Here is a 16,917-nt window from a genome sequence, read left to right as displayed (position 1 = left end):
TCAGGGATCCGATTATCTCTGCCTCCCAAGTGTCTCCCAACACTGCCCAGTTTTGTTTGTTTGTTTTTTGCCATTGTGGATACTTATAATTGGTCCCAGGCCGGGCGGTGGTGGCGCACGCCTTTAATCCCAGCAGGAGGATCTCTGTGAGTTAGAGGCCAGCCTGGTCTACTAGAGCTAGTCCCAGGACAGGCTCCAAAGCTACAGAGAAACCCTGCTTCGAAAAACAAAACAAAAACAAACAGAGAATTGGACCCATGTCCTTTGGAAGGATATCAAGTACTCTTAAACCTCTGCTCCATGTCTCTAGCCAATAATAAAAACTTTAAACGGTCTTTTTGTTTGTTTGTTGTTTGTTTGTTTTTTACTGTCAGAGAGTAACTCGCTTCAACAGCTAGCAACAGGCGAGTTTCCTGTTCGAACTCCCAGCCAAAAGGAAGACCAAAGGCAGCAGGCACAGCCGCCCAAAGCCGGGCTCGCCCCGCGGCTGCACATGCTCACAGTGGCCGCGGAGCCTCCGGCCACCAGAGGGCGCCCGCGGCGCGTCTGCCTCTCTGGCCGCAGCGGCGATCGAGGAGCAGATATCCCAGGGTTCCGCGCGGCGCCGTCCTTCCTGTCGCGGCCGCCATCGGAGAGGAGCAGGTACGTGGAGCTCGTCAGGGGCATCCGCCACCATCGGGGCTCTCGGGCCGCGGGGCGCGTCGGGGGGCGGGCGGGCGGGCGGAGGGGCCGGTCTCAGCCGCCGTGTCGTCCCGCAGCCATGGCCCTGCGCTACCCCATGGCCGTGGGCCTCAACAAGGGCCACAAGGTGACGAAGAACGTAAGCCAGCCGAGGCACAGCCGGCGGCGCGGGGTGAGTGCGGGCTCCGGGGCCGCGGCTGGGGAGGAGAGGCCGGGGCGCGGGGTAGCGCGGGGTGCGTGCGGGGCGGCTGCCGCGCCGCTGAGTTCGTCCCGGGTCCCCGCAGCGCCTCACAAAGCACACCAAGTTCGTGCGGGACATGATCCGGGAGGTGTGCGGCTTCGCACCCTACGAGCGGCGCGCCATGGAGCTGCTCAAGGTGTCCAAGGACAAGCGCGCGCTCAAGTTCATCAAGAAGCGGGTAGGCGGCGCGGAGGGCCGGCGGGCGGGCGGGGTGGACCTGGCTGCGGGTGCCCCAGGGTGACGCGACTCCCCCCACACACAGGTGGGCACGCACATACGCGCCAAGAGGAAGCGGGAGGAGCTGAGCAACGTGCTGGCCGCCATGAGGAAGGCGGCGGCCAAGAAGGACTGATCCCCTCCCCGTTCTCAATAAACGTTGCTGTGGCGCAGATCGTGTGTGTTGCGTGCGTGTGTTTGCGGCTGCGCGGTGACTCGGCTTGGCTCTGGAAACAGGCTCTTTATTCATGATTCTACAGCTCTGCTCGTGGCTCCGCCACCCCATGATTACAAACTCAGTCCCCGGGTCACCGCTCCACAGCCCGCGCCTGGTGCTGCTCGCGCAGCGGAAAGGCGATGCGGAAGATGTCACGGTAGTGCTCCACAAAGTGCACCTCCAGTCCCTCCGTGATGAATGGGGCCAAGTCCGAAAAGTCCTTCCTGTTCTCGGCCGGCAAGACGATGCAGGTCACACCTGCGCGCTTGGCCTGTGGGGGACAGTCAGTCAGCAGGGTCCTGACTCAGCTCCCCAGGTGACCGAGGGCTTGGGTGCGGCACGGCACTCACCGCGATTGTTTTCTCCTTGATGCCGCCCACAGGCAACACTTTGCCGGTGAGGGAGACCTCCCCCGTCATGGCCAGGTTCTGCAGCACAGGCTGACCCAGGGCTAGGGACAGGAGCGCTGTCACGATGGTGCAGCCCGCGCTGGGGCCATCCTTAGGGGTAGCACCCTGCAGAGAGGCAGGCAGTGAGAGGAGCTGGTGGGTTTCGGGGTAAGGTGCCAACCAGACAGGGTCCTTCCTACCTCAGGCACGTGCAGGTGGATGTGAGAGGTGACCAGGAAGTCATTGTCCGGGTCCTGCTCCATCAGGAAGGCACGGGCAAACGTGTAGGCGATGCGGGCACTCTCCTTCATCACATCCCCCAGCTGCCCTGTCACCTCTAGGCTGCCATCCTTGTCCTCCCTGCTGCCCCTGAGCAAAGGCCTCCTCAAAGACGTCTCCACGAACAGAGTGGAGCCTCCTAGGAGACGGAGGGGACTATGTGCTAAGACCTGCTTTTCTGCACTGGCAGCACACACTTGTGCCATCAGTCCGAGTAGCAGCGATGGTGCGGCGTGGGGCGCTCACCCATGGCAGTCCAGGCCAAGCCCATGACCACACCAGCAGGTGTGATGTCGTACATGCGCTCCACGGTGAACACGGGTTTCCCCACGAAGTCCTGCAGGTTCTCTGGCGTCACCTGCACCGTCTCCGCCTCCCCACTGACTATCTTGTAGGCTGCTTTGCGCAGCACCTGCAGAGTGGAGGTGTGGTGAGGCTTGTGCTGAGGGGTCTGTGGCAGGCAGGCATGCAGCTGGAGGGACTCACCTTCTCCACCTGCTTCTGCAGATTGCGAACACCACTCTCTCTGCAGTACTGCTTGATGAGCAGAGTGAGCACCGCAGCAGACAGCTGGGCCTTGTTCTCGTCCAGGCCGCACAAGGCGCGGGCCTGTGGCACCAGGTACCGCTGTGGGGAGCAGCTGTCAGCAATGCCTACTGCCCCCATTCACTATATGGGTGAGGCACCCTGGGGTCCCATGCTGCTCCCACACACCCAAGGCTGAACAGCTCCATAGTGGGGGTCCCAGCCCTGCCTGGAGGGGAAGTGTGGCCCAAGACCTCTGCCTAGCACCTGACAAGCACTGGGAACGGAGAACCTGATCTGATCTTGTGCCCCTCCAGCCCTCGGGCTCCACCTACCTCAGCGATGGCCAGCTTCTCCTGTGCTACATAGCCTGACACATTGATCATCTCCATGCGGTCCCTCAGCGGCTCTGGGATGGTGTCAGTGACATTGGCTGTGCAGATGAACAGCACCTAGCGAGAAGGGGCACAGAGTGCTGGAAGCTGGTGCACCCAGCTTCTGCAGCCCCTACACAGAGCACATTAGTCAGCACTCACCTTGGACAGGTCCACGGGCACATCCAGGTAGTGGTCCAGGAAGTTGGCGTTCTGCTCAGGGTCCAGCAACTCCAGCAGTGCTGATGATGGGTCCCCTTGGTAGCCTCGGCCAATCTTGTCCACCTGCGTGAGGAAGGCAGGACCATGGGACCATGCCCAGCTCCTTCCCATCACATGCTGGGCTTAGCATGGCCTGATCCTGATCCTTCTGTCCCCAGAGCCTGCCCCACCTCATCAATCAGCACCAGCGGGTTCTCTGTCTTGGTCTTCTTCAAACACTGGATGATTTTCCCAGGCATGGCCCCAACGTAGGTGCGCCTGTGGGGGGAGGGGGGCACACTCGGTGTGGGTCAGCAAGCCAAGCAGAGGCCCACTTGGAGGCAGCTCTTGGTCTCACAGTTCACCCCAATGCTCTCCCTCCAGGCAGTATCTGACAATATGCCCAGCCTGCAGTCATGCTCAGCCCACTTCCTTAGTAGCTGAATTAGGTGGGGGATGGCCGTCCAGGCTGAATCTTGACGGGGACAGCTGGTGCAGCGTGAAAGCCACACTCAGGCCCAAGACTCTGCAAGGCAGGCTGGACAGGATAAACAAGGGCCTGAGCGAGCTCAGGAGCAGGGGTGGCAGAGTGCCACTGCAGGGAATGAAAGATGACGGTGGCACTGAGCAAACAAGCTAGAGCAGGCTGTGAGGGACGGAGCCTGGTAAGTAGGAGCAGCAAGGGGGTCCCTGTGGCTGGGACTGCGCAGGACCTGAAGGACTGCCGGGAGTTTTGGGCAGAAAGGGGTGCTTTACTATTGTGACAAGATACTTTTGATTCCCAAGGAAGGGCTTCACATATCCAGGCTGGCAAAGGGAACATGTGCCATGCTCTACCCAAGCTAGCTCCTGACTGTTCATTGGCGGGCATCAGCACAGCCTGCCTGCCTCTGCCCGCCAAGCCTGCTTCCTCTCAGCTTCTTCCAACCACACTGGATCTGCCCTATGCTAGGGACCCGGAGCAACCATAGGCCTAGGAAAGGCCACCTGGCTCTGCCACCAGTCACTCGTGTCAGCTTGGTCTCAGTGCTTAACTCAAAGGCTGCCAGGCTCCTGTGCCGCCTGTGCTCCTGCAGCTGACTGCCCCCCACCTCGGGGCTTCCACACTGAATGCATATTTAGGTGCCCTTTAAAAAAACAGTTTCAGGTGTGGTGGCATACATCTTTAATCCTAGACTCAGGAGAAGGAGGCAGGAGGATCTGTGAATTCAAGGGCAACCTGGTCTACATAGGGAGTTCCAACTCCGCGACAGCAAAGGCTATATAATAAGGCCACCCTGAAAAACAAAGTTGAGACCGGCCAACAACTAGCTACCTCCTGCCTCTGTTCCTCTGTTGACCCTAGCCTGGAATACTCTGCCCTGGCCAGTGCAAACCTCCCACAGTGAGCAGGAGCAGGCTGCTGCCTGGGTCACACTGCTTGTCCAGTCAGGTAGGTGCCAGGCCTGGTCTACCTACCTGTGCCCCTTGATTTCAGCCACATCTGTCATACCACCAACACTGAAACGGAAGTATTCACGGCCGAGGGCACGGGCGATGGAGCGTGCGATGCTGGTCTTGCCCACACCCGGTGGCCCGTGGAAGCATAGGATCTTGCCCTGGGTGGAGCCTCGGAGCTGGCTCACAGCGATGAACTCCTGTGGAGGCCAAGGAGACTCAGTGCACAGGTGCAGGCCTCCAGAGTCAGGGCCCAATGCCTCCCAATGCCTATGAGGCGTTAGGCTGGGCTAATGGGAGCTGTGGCTGCAGCGCACCGGGGCTGCTCAGAGGTGTCACACACATAAGGATCCCTTCTCCACAGCCTGGCCCACATCACACCTTGTCACAGAGCCCCCTAGGTACTGCAAACCTAGTACACCAGGCTTCTGCCACCCATCCACTAGGGACATCCTGAGCCCCAGTGGGTAGCTGGTTGGTTTCCGATGGAAGGACTTAAAGACAAAAGGAGGCAGCCTGCCCTCAGCAGTGGTGGTGCGCATGCTGTGGGACTTACCAGGACGCGCTTCTTCACGTCCTCCATGCCGTAGTGGTCCTCCTCCAGCACAGCCTGGGCCCGACCCAGGTCAAGGTTCTCATCACTCTGCCGGCCCCAGGGGATGGATGTCAGCCAGTCCAGATAGTTGCGGGTGACACTGCAGGGACAAAGCACTTTGAGCAGAGCCCCAGGGACCACAGGAAGGATGTTCACCACCCATGAGGGACACGACAACTGAGGGGCAGTAGGGATGAGTATGCCTCAGAGGAGAAGCTGAGGGCAGGCCCGCTCAGTGAGCCAGAGGGAGGGCTGTACTTCAGGGGTATAGCATCCTCAAGCCAAGATTTCAGCTCAGACTGACACGAGTCAATGTGGAGTTGCCTGAACCACTAGGGACCAGTGCCACCCACTGAGCCGGGCGGAAGAGAGTCTAGACATGGACCCGCATCAGCAGGCAGAAGCAAAAGTGCTGGGCTGCGCTCAGACTGTGCTGGTCCACCACATGCTTGCTTCCTGGGCCACTGCAGGCAGAGCCAGAGGCAGGGACAAGGCAGCCAGCATCGCCACAGGCACGTACAGCTCAGGCCTGGGCCCAGAGGCCTTTTAGATTCCCAGCAGCCTGCACAGCAACATGCCCACCCCAGGATTTCGCGGCACAGCATGCAGGTGTGGCCTGGAGCCATGGCAGTGGGGACTCACTTGAACTCAGAGGAGTGGTTGTCCAGCAGGGCTAGCTTGCTCAGCTCCTCATCCACCACGTCCATTACATGCTTGGGTACCATGAGCTCCTTGAGGCGCTCCCGGAACTTCTCCTCGATAGCGTCTTTGTCATCCTTCTCCAGCCCCAGTTCCTTCTTGATGATCTTCAGCTGCTCCTGCAGCAGGTACTTCCTGTGTGTCTGCTTGATCTTCTCCTCCACCTGTGGCAGGCAGAGCTGGAGCAAGGCGGGGCAGGGCCCCTCCACAGAATCCCCTGGGCTGGGTGTACAGCATGCTTCCCTTACAGTCTTCCACAAAGAGTGTCACAGGGCACCCAGGCGTGGACTTGCTTTCTGTGTGGATCTGCTGTAATGGCCAAACAGACACAGCCAACCACACACACACCAAACTACCCATGAGTTAAACCTGCATTCTCTTAGTTTTTGATTTTGAAGCAGGTCATGTAGCCCAGACTGGCCTCAAAACTCCCTATATAGCTAAGGATGGCTCTGAACTCCTGACCATCCTGCCGTCATCTTGCCTGGCTTATGGTGTGGGAAGTCCTTCTGTATATGTGTTGCTTTGGTTGTTAATATGTGTTTGCTTTGTTGGTTAATGAATAAAGAAGCTGGCTTGGCCTGAGATAGGGCAGAGTAGAGCTAGGTGGGGAAAACTAAACTGAATGCTGGAAGAAAGAAGGCAGAGTCATGAGATGCAATGTAGCCACCAGAGGGGAAAGATGTGAGCTGCCAGCTGGAACCTTGCAGGGAGGCCACGAGTTTCATGGTAAAATATAAAATAATGGGAATGGGTTAATTCTAGATATAAGAGCTAGGTAGCAATATGTTTGTTTATGGCCAAGCAGTGACTTAAATAATATAGTTTCTGTGTGGTTATTTCGGGGGTCTGGGTAGCTGGGAGATGAACGAGCGGCCTCCTACAACAGGCTTATGCTATGTTCACTGAGCTGCAGCCCACCCCAGGAGGGAGCCTTTGCTACAGCAAATGAAGACGAGCACATGCCTAACGTCCCAGCACACTGGGGCTGAGACAAGGGGACTGTGTAAGTGTAAGTTCTGGGTCAGCCTGTTTACAGAGAACCCTAAATCAGGGTTAGAGCCAGGATGCATCCCTTCACCTCCCCTTCCCATCACCTCTCGGCCTAGGCGTTGCTGAAGCTTGCTCAACTCAAACTCCTTCTTCAAGAGTGACAGGGCTTTGTAGAGCCGCTTAAGGATCTGAAACAACAGGGGACAGTGGGTTGTCTGGGAGCAGTAGCGCTGGTGGTACGGGACAAGCACCCACGTGAGCCCCAGCTGGGGACTCTGTCCTGACATGGCACACTCACATTGGTTTCCTCCAAAACATCCTGCAGCTCATGGGACTCTGCCCCTGTAAGCGCAGCACCCATGTCGCTTAGGTAGATGGGGTTGTCCACCACACGCTGGCCTGCCTGCATCATCTGCAACACTGACTCCCTGTAGGGACAGAGAAGCCGTGCCTTAGACACCTCCCCCACCACACACCGCCAAGCTTCAGTAACAGCTAGCTTTGCCAGTGTGCTGCAGTGGGGCAGAGAGCGGGCACCATGTGGTAGTCCCCGCCCACCCCGGCCCTCAAACGCTGACCTGTACAGAGGGTTCAGGGCGATGATATCCCGAATGGTCTTCACAATCTCTGCAGTCAGGGCCTGCCAAGCAGGAACCATGGCAGTCACAAGACGGCAGAAGGGGAGCCCCCAGGACCACCCCAGGACAACAGAGTAGAAATCAAGGTCATCAGCAACAACAGGAGTACACCCGGGGCCAGTGAGATGGCTCAGAGCATAAAGGCTCTGGCCACCAAGCATGATGGCCCAAGTGCCACCCGTGGGTTCCATATGGTACAAAACCAACTCCTAGACTCCCAAGCCTGTCTGACCTCCATATGCACTCTACCCTCATAAGGGTAGACATAAAAACAAAACAAAAAACTATAGAAAATAAATCCAAGGGCCCACCCATGGAGACCGGGGACTCAAGCAAGCACTGCTCCAGACGGTCAGGGCTGCTGCCCCCACTCCACATGTTTTCCAGGGCTTTTGCTTTCTGTTGTTGAGGCAGGGCCTTACTCTATGACCTAGGCCGGCCTCCAACACCAGTCATCCTCCTGCCTCAGCCTCATAGTACTGAGATCACAACCAGGCAGGACAACACCCCCAGCTGAATTCCCCTTTGTAGAGGAGACCAACACAAGGGTGCACTGCACGTCTCAACAGGAAGGCTGGCATAGTGCCACCAGCATGGAGACATTGCTCCAAGTTGAAACATGTTCCATTAAACAGAATGATTCTCCCAGGCCGCCGACAATCCCATGAAGTCCACGATCCAGCATCAGTCCAGAGGCCTCCTCTCTCCACACAGCCCCAGCCCACAGCAGACATCACAAGTAATTCCAGCATCCACCCACAGAGCTCAGCCCAGAGCATCTTGCCCATAGCTCTGATCAACCACAACCAATGGAGTCACAGTCCCTAGAAGAGGCCGCAGAAGTCCCATCTGCCAGCAGTGACAGCACTGCACAGACTTCAGAACACATTCCGGGCTTTGGGTCATCTAACTGTCCTACCCATGGGGACCTTGAGGAAGGCAGGAAAGCTTCAGTTTGGGGTCAGAATGGCCGTAGCTCACTTATTCCCTGATTCATGAACCGGCTCCTGAGCTGTGAGGGAGTAACAGGTGGGTGCTCTACAGAGCGTTGGAAGACTGAGCTGGGGTGGCATGGGTTCAAATCCCACCTTCTCTACGAACAACAATGCGCCAGTGCAGTCCTGCACCCACCCCACTGTCTGTGGAGATCATTTCAGGGGACTGCTGCTCAAGGCCCACAGCATGGCAAATGGCTTACCTTCACCTCCTCTGTGACCTGGAAGTCTTCATGGGCCACGTTCTCAACCTCCACCATGAGCACCTCTTTGGGGGTGTCGGTAGAGGCCTCAGGCAGCAGCTCCAGCTGGGGCTTGGCTGCCGACTCATCCTCGGCCTCCTTCTTGCCTCGCTTCAGCTTCCTCCGGGACTTCTGCTTGTTCTCGGACTCTGGCTCTGGCCCCTCGGGCTCCACCTCCAGCTGCCGGCTGATGTGAATCCTGCGAGCAGGCAGACCGATGAGCCCAGGTGGAGCCAGGACAGAGCTGTGTGTTCAAAGGCCCTGTGGCCCTAGGGTTTTCAAAAAAATGGGGGAAAAATCCAACAAAACAAGGCAAACTGAAAAGCATTGAAAATACTGGGGCTCACTAACAAAAACACGGCACTCGAGACCTCTGGGCTTCTTGGAGCAGCGCCAAGGGACAAAATGCTATGGCCTTGGGCATTTTCTCTTGACCAGTGGTGGTAAATGCTTGCAACCGTCTGAGTCAGGGAGAGCTGTTGGCCACAATCACTTCTGTGCACGCTGAAGGGCACATCTTATCTCACCCTGACTGTGACCCCGTACCTTCTGTGGCCTGTGACGATCATGCGTAGCTTGTCTCCAAGGTCCTGCATCTCATGGATCTGAGCGAACGTTCCAGTGTGGTAGATTTCATCCAGGCTCTCTACCACATCCGACTCATTGCTGAGGGAGACAACATAAAGACACATTGGCGGGGCCACAGCACTGTGTGCGGTGGGGCAACTTGGGTAGGAGTTACGAGAGACAGAAGCACCTGTCTGCTCCTTCAAGGGTGATGGACAGCAGTAGTCCTTCCTGGGTGGAGCACCTCACTAACTCCGTCTTCCCTGTTACAGTTCCCACTCTGAGGTTAAGAACTAGATTCGTGGGTGGGTGTCCTGAGATCCCGACCTTCACTGGGGCTAAGAGTTCACGTCTACAGCTCTACAGCGTTGGGAAAGGGTCTTTCACGTGCTAGGTAAATGCTCCTGACTAAGCCATGGCCCAGCCCCTCCCTGGGGGACTCTAAAGCCAAGCCTTTGGCTTAGACTAAAATGGCAGTGTTTTTGGCTCTTGGTCTTGTCCTTGGATCCTTTTAGCTCAATTTGAAAAGTTCAAACAGTCTCATGCAGGAAAAACTTACTTGTCATCTCTCTTCAGGAAGACACCAACATAGGGCTGCGCCAGGCGGACTTTCCTCCTCAGGAGCTCAACCAGCTTCTTATTTTTAACCTGCAGGAGAATAAGCAAGGCACCAGTCACGGCCACTGGCAAAAATGCTTACTGCAAAGCCACAGCTCCACCGTCACACATGGAGTGAGCTGAGGCAGGAGGCCCTGGAGTCTGAGGTGGCTTCCTTCCAGCCTCGAGCACCGCTTCCTAGTTACTCTGATCTCAGTGACTGACTCCTCCCACCCCTTAGCAGCTGTCACGGTGCCCAGCAGAGACAGGGAGACCTTTCTGAGTTCGAGGCCAGCCTGGTCTACAGTGCGAGGTCCAGGACAGCAAGGGCTGCAGAGAGACCATTCCAACAAAAAACAGAAGCAGTGGGGCTGGACGGGTGGCTTGGCCGTTAGGAGCACTTGTTCTTGTAGACGGCTTGAGCTCAACTCTCAGAACCACACAGAGGTTCCCAACCATCCTTGACTCAAGTTTCAAGGAACCCAACACTCTTTTGAATTCCACGGGCACTAAGCACACACGTGCCTGTATATGCAAATACTCATACACATAAACTCAGTGCAAACACACACACTTGTCACCTGAGCCGTTGCCCCACCGGCACTCCGTAGTTTAGCGCACACCACAGAGCTGACACTAATTTGGAACTCAAGGTGATCCTCTTGCTTTAGTTCAGGATTTACAGGGACAAGTTTCTGATATAGCAAGGCTGGGGAAGGGGGTCCCAACACTCTTCATCTGTGTGGGGCTCTTGCTTGTCTGAGACAGGGTCTCCCGATGGAGCACAGGTTGGCTTGAACTCACGCCAACCCTAATCTACCCTCCTCTGTGCAGGGATTTGACAGTCAGCACCACCCACTTCCAGTTTAGGTGGGTGTTGTTGTTTGAGATAGGGTCTGTGGTATTTGAATGAGAATGGCCCCACAGGCTCCTATATTTGAATGTTTGGTATCAGTCATAGGAATTGTTTAGGAAGGCTTGGGAGGTGTGGCCTTTGTTGGCTGTCTGCCACTGGGGGTAGGCTTTGAGGTTTCAAAAGCCCATGCCAGGCTCTCTCTGCCTGCAACTTGTGGATCAGAAGCAAGTTCTCGGTCACAGTTACAACGCCATGCCTGCCTGCCAACACCTTCGCCACCGTGATGCTCACAAACTACCGCATTAAACGTAAGCAAGCCTTGGTCACGGTGTCTCCTCACAGCAATAGATGGTAACTAAAACAGTGGCTCATGTAGCCAAGAGTAACTCTGAGCCACTGATGCTCCTCCTTTCACCTGAGCACTGGGGTGACACGTTGTTTGTGTGACGCTGGGGCCATCACCTCACGCACGCTAAGTGAGCATTGCGCCCAGAACCCCGGCAGCCCAAGCCACCTCTGTACAATCCCCAGCTGAGGAGAGCCCTTAAGCCTGGCAGCTGCAGACATGAAAGCAGTTTTGCTAACAGATCCATTCACTGCTCCCAGGAGCCCGCTGTAGTTCTCTGATGGAAGCTGCTGGCTAGTCATCTATAAGGTGATGACATCAGAAAGCCATGTGCCAGTGTCTCAAGGCTGTGCGTGCCCTTGATGGCTTAGCTGTGTGTGGCGGACAGCAGAAGAAATGTCTCTTTGCTCTGCTCCCAGAAGCCGAGGAGTAAAGGGAATCCAGAAGGGGCCTCCAGGGCAGTCCTGCAGGATCAGAACCTTCCAGGCATGGCTAGCCCTACAAGGGTCACAGGAACTGTGTCTGGGACTGCCTCTAAGCGGCAAACTGCAGAGGCTTATTACTCAGTAACTCAGGACTATGAGGACACCTGTGACCCCAGAGCTGGGGTGGTGGAGAGGCCGGAGGACCAGGGGCTCAAGGCCAACTTCAACTATATAGCAAGTTTGAGGTTAGCCTAGAACACATGAGAGCCTGCCTCAACCAAAACAAAAAAGCCGGCACACACAGGCCTATGCGTGACTTCCACCGCAGCTCTCCGATTTGGAGAGTGGAGCCTCTATTATATCCACTTTCCAGATGAGGGGAAAAGAGGCCATCGGAAGCAACCTGCAGATAGGTAACGGTGCCATATCATCTTACAGGGTTGGCTGGAAAGTGTGTGTCCTACCAAACAGGCAACATAAATGATGGGCCTTGGAAACATGGGAGAGGAGGTAGATGGAGGAGCAGCCTCTGAGCCTCCCCACATCTACACTGCTGAGGGGAGTTTGTGGGGTGGATATGGCAATGACTCATTGTATGACCTTGGTACTAGGTTAACTGATAACCACTGGCCTCCCTGGACTCTGATTTCCAAGTTTAAAAGGAGAAAAATAAAACATAAAGGCAGTGGGGGTAGGCAGCTGATTAGGAAATTCTCTACTTTTAAATGTCTCTGCTTTCGGGTGATTTCATCATCCTGTTCTCTCTCCCTGCCTCAAGGCTCAGCTGGGATCAGCTTCCTGCACTGGAATTTTCCTCCCTTAGGTAAAGGCTGTTCTTACTTTCTTCTTCAGGGTGGATATGAGGTGGATGTCAGGGACACTGCTGAAATGCTGTCCTTTTCTTCTTCCTTTGGTATGCCTCTCAAACGTCAGTCATTCCCGCTTTCTCCTACTCCTAGAAAAAAGGCCCCAAGGCCTGAAACTTTGTATCTCATAACTGTGCGTGATACAAAGTAACTAAGGGAGTAAAAACTTAAGACGCTTGCTGGCTTGGGCTACACGAGACCCTGTCTCAAGACAGAAGATATAGACTCTCTCAATAAACAACAGACGATTGCACAAGGGAGGCTCAGAAGGTGGTACAAAATGTTCGCCAAGATGAGAGGAAAAGAACTGTAGTCTGCTGCTAGTCGGCCTGGGATTTCTATCACCGAGGGTCCTAGATTCACGGACCCAAGCCCACACTGTCTCAGGTACTGAAGGAACCGAATAGGGGAGAATGTCCAAAAGAGCCACCAAGGACTCTGGCATCCTCCTGCCTCAGACTCCCGAGTGGTGAGGGCCGGGCGCGGCGCTCTCTTTACCTCCACGATCTTGATAAAGCGCGGGAATACCGGGTTGCGGGTGATGGCGATGAGCGGCAGGTGCGGAAACACATCCGGGACGGTCATGGGCGCGAGGGCCGTGACGACCGGGCCGTCCCCGCCGCCCGCCGCGGCCCCGTCCTCCGATCCGCCCTCGGAGGTCTCGTCGCCGCCGCTGCCGCCGCGGCCGCCCGCGTCCCACAGCCCCCGCCACTGACCCGCGCCAGCGGGGACGCGGCCGCCGAGCGCCCAGGGAGCCGATGTGTCGCAGACCCGCCGGCCTCGGCGCAACCACGACCCGGACGCACTCGGGACGCGGCCTCCAGTGACGGCCAGCAGCGGCCGCCGCAGAGCCCAGCACCGCGCAGCGGCCCACAGCCGCACGTAGCCTGTGCTCGCCGCCATGGAACGGCCATACTGAAGGCGCACCGCGCCCACGTCATCTCTGTGCGTCCTGTGGCTGCGCACGTGACGACGCGCGCGTGCTTCAGGCTGGGAGCCCGGCTTGGGGGAAGTGGGCGTGGTCCACGGGGGGCGGGCGTGGCCAGGGAGCCGACCGGAGGCGGGGAAGGGAAGACATAGAGGTGGGGGCGTGGTCCATGGCGGGGGCGGGGCCTGCAGTTGCCCGAGCTGGGGGCGGGGCTCGACGGAGGCCGTTCTAGAGAGCTGTTTTGGAGGAGGTGGACAAAAAGGCAAACGCACCTTAGAACCCCGGAGGAAGAATGACTAGGGGAAGGCGGAAGTGGTGTGTGGTCCCGATGACGAACGCCTTACTGGGCGGGGCTTGGAGGAACTGGAAGCAGGGGCGGGATCGAAGGACGACTCAAAGGGCGGGGCTTTGAAAGGTGGGGACCAGAGTCTTAAAGGGGTAGGGTGGGATGAGACTGGTACAGAGCACCCCTGCTTTAATACTTTTTTTTTTTTTTTCGAGACAGGGTTTCTCTGTAGTTTTTGATGCCTGTCCTGGAACTAGAAACTTCTTATTCTTGTGCACTGGTGATACACGATACACAACAACGGGTTCCACCATCTTCACCTGTGGAGAGATTTGGCCTCTCTTTCTAGTTGGCACATGGCAGGCCTTGCACACGCATGCATGCTTGACGACACCTGTGTGGACAGACATCCACAGGGCACTTACGAAAACACTGAAGCTTCTAGGGAGCATCCCAAGCTACCCCGTGCGCATACTCAAGCTCTGTAAAGCAGCTGGTAGAATTTATGCTTGCCCAAAGCCCTGGTTGCACCACTGCCTGTCGGAATGCACATTCTATGCAGACTTCCTCAAACTCATTCGTGCATGCTCACGAATCTGACTTACGGAGCTGGTAGCCTGGGTATTCAAAATGTGCATGCTCTTCCTCCATATTGCTCATGCTCTCTCCTTCCACTTGCCTCTGCTTAGACCCATTGGGCCTTTTTCGGGGATTTTGTTGCGCACGTCCAAAAGATCCTGTTGGGGCCTTCACACCAGGTGCGCATGCACAGACTGGGGGTGGGGCGCGAAATGGCCTACCCTTAAGTTCAGTGCGCATGTTCAGACTCTTCCTCGAGCTCCTTGGCAGTTGGAAAACCGGTGTTAGCTGCGGACGAGTAGGCAAGATGCTGTTGTTGATGCTGGCAGCGTTGGCCACTGTGAGCAGAGCTCAACAACTGTGCCAGTGAGACTGCCTAACCAGGATGAGATGCAGCTGGGGCTGGGGCGGGGATGGTGAATGCTGGAGCCGAGGGGTGCTCTCCAGCCTCGTGGTAGAAATCAAATTTGACACATCTTCTCCAAGCACAACACTAAAACCCAGTGCTGGGTGTGAAGCCAGGGTCTTGCGCATGTATAAAACCCAAGTTCCTCGTGCAGTCTGAAACCAGTTCCACAATCCATCCAAAAGCTGCTGGCAGCTGAGCTTAGTTAAATGCGTGCTGGGAGGTGTGCTGTGCATGGTGCCATGGTAGTGGCGTCTCTGATCACTGCCATGCGATGACTTTTCTGTGTGTTGCTGAGTGTGCCCTAGGGACCTCGGTTCTCTGACCCTGAACACTGACTCATCACTAGAGTCCAGCAAGGCACTTGTTTGATGTAAAAAAAAAAAAAACAACCAAAGTGGGGGAATTTAAGAAATACTTGCAAAAAAGCAACTGCTGAACTTTGACTAGAGGTCAGCGTGCAGAGATCTGGCCCAGTATCTTAGAACCTGGGTGAAGCCTGGGTCACCTCCAGCACCACAGACACTTGACGTTCTGTGGGAAGATTGGACGATGTAGGCTAGCCTGTCTCTGAATAACCAGGGAAAGGAGCTTGGGGTGGGGGGTCCTCAAGGAAGACCACCCAGTAGCACCAAGGCCCTGGGTTCCATCCCTAGAACTGTGTGCATGGGATGGGGTGGGAATGGGTAAAAGTCAAGGAGCCCAAAGAGCTTCAGGTCCCCTGGGACTGGAGATACAGACAGGTGTGAGCTGTCAGGTGGGTGCTGGGAATTGAACCTGGGTCTTCTGGGAGAACAGCCAGTGTTCTTAACTGCTGAGCCATCTCTCCAGTTCTTGAATTTTTGTTGTTACTTATTGATTTTTGAGACAGGATTTCATCTTGTTGACCAGGCTGGCCTCAAACTCACAGAGAAGCACCTGCCTCTGCCCCCTGAGTGCTGGGATTAAAGACGTGCTCCATACCTGGGTAATTAGTTAAACTATTTGTGGATATTGGTGTCTGTGTGTGTGTGTATGTCTGTGTGTCTCTGTGTGTGCGTCTATGTGTGTATGTGTGTCTGTCTGTCTGTGTCTATGTGTACGTCTGTGTCTGTGTACATATCTGTGTATGTGTGTGTCTGTGTGTGTGTGTTGTGTGATACTTTCAATGTGTTCTGACAAATAAAACTTGCTTGGAGTCAGAGGGCAGAGCTAGCCACTAGTTAGCCATAGAGGGCTGGAGGTCTGTACAGAGAGGAGACAGAAGTGATAAGGTGGGGCAGAGACAGGATCTTGGTCCTTTGGGATGGAGGAATGGAAGAAGTAGGAAGCCACCCCTTCCTTCTCCACAGCTTCTCTGATCCTTCAGGCTTTTAGTGATAAGATTAATTAGATTTACTCTTTGTTTGGCATCTGACTTCTGGGGCACAGGCAGGCCACACAGGAGCAGCACCCCAGAGTCAATGCACCGCTGGCTGGGTTTTCCTTTTCTTCCCCAAGCCCTCTGGGATTTTTCTCTACAGCAATCTCCACAGGCGCTTGGGCTCCAAACACTGCCAGAGTCAGCCCCGCCCCACTGGGTTCGCTCCCTCCCATGGACCCCCTCTTTGGGTTTTTGCTGTACTAGGTATCTTCCTTGACACCTACTCAGGCTTCCACAGTGGGGAAACCGCACACATCGGCTCACAGTACACACTAGCAGCTGCACCACCTGTGTTCCCTGTCAGACCGCAGTCAGCCTCACTCAGCGCCATCGTTGTCAGCAGATTTGGTAAGACAATGGGGAAATTTTTTTTTAGTTTATTTAACTTTATTTTATGTACATTGGTGTGAAGGTGTCAGATCCCCCAGAACCTGTTGTTGCAGACAGCCGTAAGCTGCCATGTGGGTGCTGGAATTTAACCCAGGTCCTCTGGAGTAAGAGGCAGTGCTCTAACTGCTGAGCCATCTCTCCAGCCCCCTGATAATTGGGAATTTTTAAAGGGGGGATTAGTTTTTTGAAAAGAAGAGTTTCCCCCCACATTAAAAAATGGAAAGCACTATAAGGATGGAGTCTCTGTATGATTCCATGATAGATGATGGGGAAATGAACTTAAATAGGATCCACAAAAGGTCAATTTAAACATTAATTGGTTTTGTAATTCTTATTTTATCCCTAAAAAAGTTAGTGGATATGAGCAATGTTGGAGCCTGCCCCAACAAAGTCAGCCAAGGCTCCTAGAAGGGGGCGCTGAGGCTAAAGAAATGTTAGATTGAGAGAAGCTGAGGCAGAAAACACAGGTCAGATAGATTCAGGGGACTGCCAGCTTACTCTGGACAGCCCCAAGTTTATTTCACAGCCTGCTTATATACAAAAACAG

General features: G+C 55.5%; 2 protein-coding genes across 2 annotated transcripts; one reads left to right on the top strand and one right to left on the bottom strand.

The window, feature by feature from the left end:
- The first annotated feature begins 511 nt into the window (after nucleotides 1-511).
- Nucleotides 512-1,311, top strand: Rpl36 (ribosomal protein L36). Its single transcript, XM_075942604.1, has 4 exons — nucleotides 512-642; nucleotides 759-853; nucleotides 966-1,100; nucleotides 1,185-1,311. The coding sequence occupies exons 2-4, from the start codon at nucleotides 761-763 to the stop codon at nucleotides 1,272-1,274; spliced, it is 318 nt and encodes a 105-aa protein (XP_075798719.1). The 5' UTR covers nucleotides 512-642; nucleotides 759-760; the 3' UTR covers nucleotides 1,275-1,311.
- A 48-nt stretch (nucleotides 1,312-1,359) lies between these two features.
- Nucleotides 1,360-13,315, bottom strand: Lonp1 (lon peptidase 1, mitochondrial). Its single transcript, XM_075942603.1, has 18 exons — nucleotides 12,878-13,315; nucleotides 9,849-9,937; nucleotides 9,269-9,388; nucleotides 8,684-8,921; nucleotides 7,426-7,487; nucleotides 7,146-7,275; nucleotides 6,952-7,035; nucleotides 5,798-6,018; nucleotides 5,117-5,255; nucleotides 4,582-4,760; nucleotides 3,315-3,402; nucleotides 3,085-3,207; nucleotides 2,884-3,000; nucleotides 2,510-2,650; nucleotides 2,270-2,435; nucleotides 1,945-2,162; nucleotides 1,706-1,870; nucleotides 1,360-1,626 (listed from the first exon to the last, which is right to left on the bottom strand). The coding sequence occupies exons 1-18, from the start codon at nucleotides 13,280-13,282 to the stop codon at nucleotides 1,447-1,449; spliced, it is 2,865 nt and encodes a 954-aa protein (XP_075798718.1). The 5' UTR covers nucleotides 13,283-13,315; the 3' UTR covers nucleotides 1,360-1,446.
- Between the last annotated feature and the right edge of the window lie 3,602 nt (nucleotides 13,316-16,917).

The sequence above is a fragment of the Microtus pennsylvanicus genome, chromosome 12 (assembly GCF_037038515.1).
Source record: "Microtus pennsylvanicus isolate mMicPen1 chromosome 12, mMicPen1.hap1, whole genome shotgun sequence".
NCBI lineage: Eukaryota > Metazoa > Chordata > Mammalia > Rodentia > Cricetidae > Microtus > Microtus pennsylvanicus.
This window is presented reverse-complemented; position numbering and strand designations above follow the sequence as displayed.